Source organism: Phymastichus coffea, unplaced genomic scaffold, assembly GCF_024137745.1.
Source record: "Phymastichus coffea isolate CEN01 unplaced genomic scaffold, Cenicafe_Pcof_1.1 PCOF00014, whole genome shotgun sequence".
NCBI classification, from domain to species: domain Eukaryota; kingdom Metazoa; phylum Arthropoda; class Insecta; order Hymenoptera; family Eulophidae; genus Phymastichus; species Phymastichus coffea.
The window spans coordinates 6,404,536-6,408,812 of NW_026706825.1; the positions used below are offsets into that span (position 1 = coordinate 6,404,536).

General features: G+C 31.8%; 1 protein-coding gene across 1 annotated transcript; it reads left to right on the plus strand.

Moving 5' to 3' along the window:
- Positions 1–1,228: 1,228 nt before the first annotated feature.
- Positions 1,229–3,666, plus strand: LOC131674664 (E3 SUMO-protein ligase ZBED1-like). Its single transcript, XM_058953482.1, has 2 exons — positions 1,229–1,410; positions 2,016–3,666. Exons 1-2 carry the CDS (start codon positions 1,229–1,231, stop codon positions 3,664–3,666), a joined length of 1,833 nt encoding a protein of 610 aa, XP_058809465.1.
- Positions 3,667–4,277: the final 611 nt, after the last annotated feature.

Here is a 4,277-nt window from a genome sequence, read left to right on the forward strand (position 1 = left end):
GGTTAATCGGTTAACCGATTTTATTCGGTTTACAACCGGTTATTCGAATTGCCGGTTTTATCGGTTGCGGTTTACCGGTTAACTGCAAAACCGTTAACCGATCCGGTTAACTAATCCGATTAACCGGATAAAATTTTTTGATTAATTTTTTATATTTTTTTGCATTTTCTTATTAATAGGGATTATACTCGTAGGTATCATATTTTATAATACTTATTGAGCAATCTTTTTTTATTATTACTATCGGTGTGATAACGATATAACTCTAATTTTCTTCTGATAATAGCCATGCAAAAAAAAATTGCGCAAAAATATAAGTTACCTTAAGTGAAAGGTCAGTATGCACAGAATAAGTTAATATAACTTTTTTAAAACAAAAATAATTAAAAACGCAGGTAGAAGATAAAAAAATGTTGTTTTTGGGTTCCACGAAAAAGAGTTATCACTCGAGTGCCAGTTAAACCTTTAAAAATGATTGCAAAAGTTTGTAATTATGTATACACGTACATCAAAGGTTCAAAAAAACTTCAAAAAATTACAAATTAATTAATTAAATTGCTTGTTTTTTTTTGGCAGAGGTTGTCTTAAATTAAGAATTATTTTATCTTAAAGAGCAAACCCCACCCACCCCAAGTTAAATAAATAAAAATAAAATAAAGTTAGCCTCTTGATTTCAGATAGGTTTCGTCTTACTTCGGTCCGAGCCAAGGGTGTTTTAAATGAAAAAACACTATTTTAATGATGTGACGTTTCGATGCGCAATGGCATCTTCATCACGTGGCGGGCGACACCGAAATCGTTTCGGTAGGTATACAGCGGAAAAAAACGACGACGACGAAACGAGAATTAAGAAAAAAAAAACTTGTTGTTTTTTTTTTCTTCTTTTTTTTCGTTACGAAAATTGCAGACGTTAAAGTATAAAAAAAAAATCAAGCGGAAAAACAAGCACCGAATTAATCCAGCGCTGAAATCTTATTAAAGAATCTAATTAATCAATTAACCGCAACGCACGAGCACGCGCGGGGATGCATAAAATGTTATTTCGTATAATACATACAACACGCGCGAAATAGCACATTACTGTCAATTGAATCCAAGCCTCTCTATACAACTTGCTCGCAGCGCATCTGTAACATCAAATATGTTACTTCAGCATATATAAATTGTTCACAAAAAATAAGTTTTATTGTTTATAAAATATTGGCATGTGTTATTATTAGATAGCAAAATGTCAAATCGAATGAATAGTTGGGTATGGAATTACGCTACAATTGCTGACGATAAAAAGAGCGCAACCTGTAATTTATGCAATAAAAGCATCAGTTATTCAAATTCACCTTCAGCCATCTCCAATCATTTAAAATCGATTCACAAAAGGAGCCCACTTGATATTTCAACTACAGAACCGAGGTATTTCAATAATTTAGAATTTTATTTATATTAAGAAATTTTTTCTTTAACGAATATTATTTCCTTTTCTAATTTTTTTTAAATTCCTTTATTTATTTAATATTATTTGGAAACAATATTTCTCAAATTTGAGAGAATTGCAAAAGATCAACCCCTATGGCTTATTATTCAGTCTATAAATCTAATTTTTAGTTTGTCACAGAAACGAACGATGATAATAATATTTGTAATTTATATTTTACTTTTACTCATTAAATGCTTTTACACTTTTACTACATTTCGAGTATAGGTGATTATTTGTGTTTACTTGTTTTTGTGTGGAATTATTTTAATATAATTATAAAAAACTTGAAACATTTTATTATATTTTAAAAATTGTAACTTAAGAAATAATTTAACTTTGATAGATATTTTTAAAATTTTTTAATCATTTATTTATAAAATATATATTTTTAAAATACATTAAAACTTAGTTTTGTCTTAATACCCATGTTGAAATTGTTTTTAATCCTATTAATTGCCCTTTAATTGTCTTTTATCTTCTTAATCCTTATATTTTATTATATTTATTATAAATGTATCAAAAATGTATAATTTGTTTTCAGCGAAAACCATGATGCAAGCAGCAGCTCAAGTTTGTCAGCTTCTACTTTATCGTTTACTGAATCTCAAGAATATCACATCCCGCGAAAGCGACAGAGACGAAATGATGGGTCAGGTGTATGCTCTGCTCAACGTCAAGAGGTTATAACCGAAGCAACTGCAAAATTAATTGCCACTAATCTTCTTCCCATCTCTTTAGTCTCAACATCTGGTTTTAGAGATTTTATGGATGTGTTAGAACCAGGTTACAAAGTGCCTTGCGAAAAGACAATACTTCGACGGTTAGAATGTTATTTTGAGGAAGTTAAGTTGAAAATTAAAAAAGACTTAAGCAAAGCGCAAAAAGTATCTTTGACAACTGATGAGTGGTCATCAAGGGCACAAAATAGCTATCTTTCAGTCGAGGCGCAATATCTGGATGAAAACTGCAAAATGCATCATGCAACGCTTTGTAACGAAGTCCTTTTTGCAAGACCAACTGCTCTCAACATTTCCAATGAACTAAAAACCGTTATCAAGGAATGGGACTTAGAGAATAAAGTGGAAGCTATTGTTCATGATAGTGCATCAGCAATTATTGCTGCTTGTAATCTGCTACCTGAAATACCGTATAGTGTAAAATGTAATGCCCATTTACTACAATTAGTTGTACACGATTGCTTTGCAGCTGTACCAGATTATGAATCTTTGACATCTAAAGGACAAGCAGTTGTTTCACATTTTCGGAGATCGAATATCGCCAGCAATTCTTTAGCTCAACGCCAAATTCAAATGGATATGAAGAAGGAAAAATTGATTCAAAGTTGTAATACTCGTTGGGATTCTAAATATTTCATGTTTGAAAGTTTAGTACAAAACAAAATTCCGATCTCTGCAGTATTAGCAGACAGACAAGTAACAAAAAGAGATGTTGCACAAAAGCTAGAAATTACTGAGAGTAACTGGGTCGACATGGAGAAATTATTGGTTATGTTAAAAGCCTTTCAAGTGGCAACGACTATTTTTTGTAGCCAAACAGATGTTACTATTTCTGTTGTTCGCCCAGTTATTCACTCAATAATCTCTAATCATTTAGCTACAACACCAGAAGATAATGCTGTTTCAAAAAAGTTTAAAAAAGAAGCAATCTCTTCGTTAAAACGGCGATTTCGGTTTGAAGAAAACGACTTTGAAATAGATATTATGCACATATCTCAATTTTTTGATCCAAGGCATAAGTCTTTATCCTGTGAGAGTGCCGAAATGAAACAAGAAGTAGTTGATTACGTCAAAGGACTCTTGAATGTAGGTGAACCTATGGATACGGAAGACACTAATTCACCGGTTCCAAAATCATCTGCCTTTGATTTTCTTTTTGGAAGTGAAATACCTGCAAGTAATTGGCAGAGTCAACTACAAATGTACATGGCAGAACCAGAGTTAGGAAGAAATTTGGATCCACTACAATGGTGGAAAAATCATTCTGATAAGTATTCACTGATTTTCAAATTGGCCTTACAGTTTTTATCAGTTCCAGCAACTTCAGCAGCGTCAGAAAGGACTTTTTCCTCTGCTGGAAATATTGTCACTCCGAATAGAAACTGTCTAGGTCCTAATAATGTTAATTTATTAACATTTTTATACCAAAATCGACATTTCATGGCAGACCGATAAGTTAATATAAGTACTTGATGTTACGTATTCATTGTTTTGTATTATTATGTTACAATTATTATGTTACAATAATACGTTTGTTTCTACAATATGTATAATTTTCTTCTTCTACATTATATATATATTGTTTTGTTCTACGTTATTTTGTCTTACTTATTAATTTTTTATTAATAATTTACATATTATAATAGACATTGTATTAATCACAATGTAAAACTATTTTGTTAATGTACATAATGTGTGAAAATGTTACTTGAAAAGATAATTATAATTATTGTAAAAATTTATATTTACGCTTTGCAAAGACAATTAAAAGATATTGTATAAAAAGAGATATTGTATAAAATAAAAAATGATGATTAATCAATGTACAATACTTATTTTTTGACAGTAATCCCAGTCAAAACCAGCGGGCCGCCAGCAGCCTGCTAGCTCCCTGCTAGCAGGCCGCTGGCGGGCTAACTATCGATGTACAACTTGATCAGTTTCCTGGTGCGTAGAGTGACCATTCCCGGAGTCTACAGGGTACAGGTCACTCTGGACACTCATTCGGTGAGTGTCCAGGTGTCCAGGATCACCTTCTTCAGGGTGTGAATGGAGCATATCGTAGT

What these genes read in the sequence shown, in the direction of transcription:
- LOC131674664 (XM_058953482.1), top strand. Translation starts at nt 1,229, where the DNA reads ATGTCAAATCGAATGAATAGTTGGGTATGGAATTACGCTACAATTGCT. An exon ending in ATTTCAACTACAGAACCGAG is followed by an intron (nt 1,411 to 2,015) that starts GTATTTCAATAA and finishes ATTTGTTTTCAG; the next exon opens with CGAAAACCATGATGCAAGCA.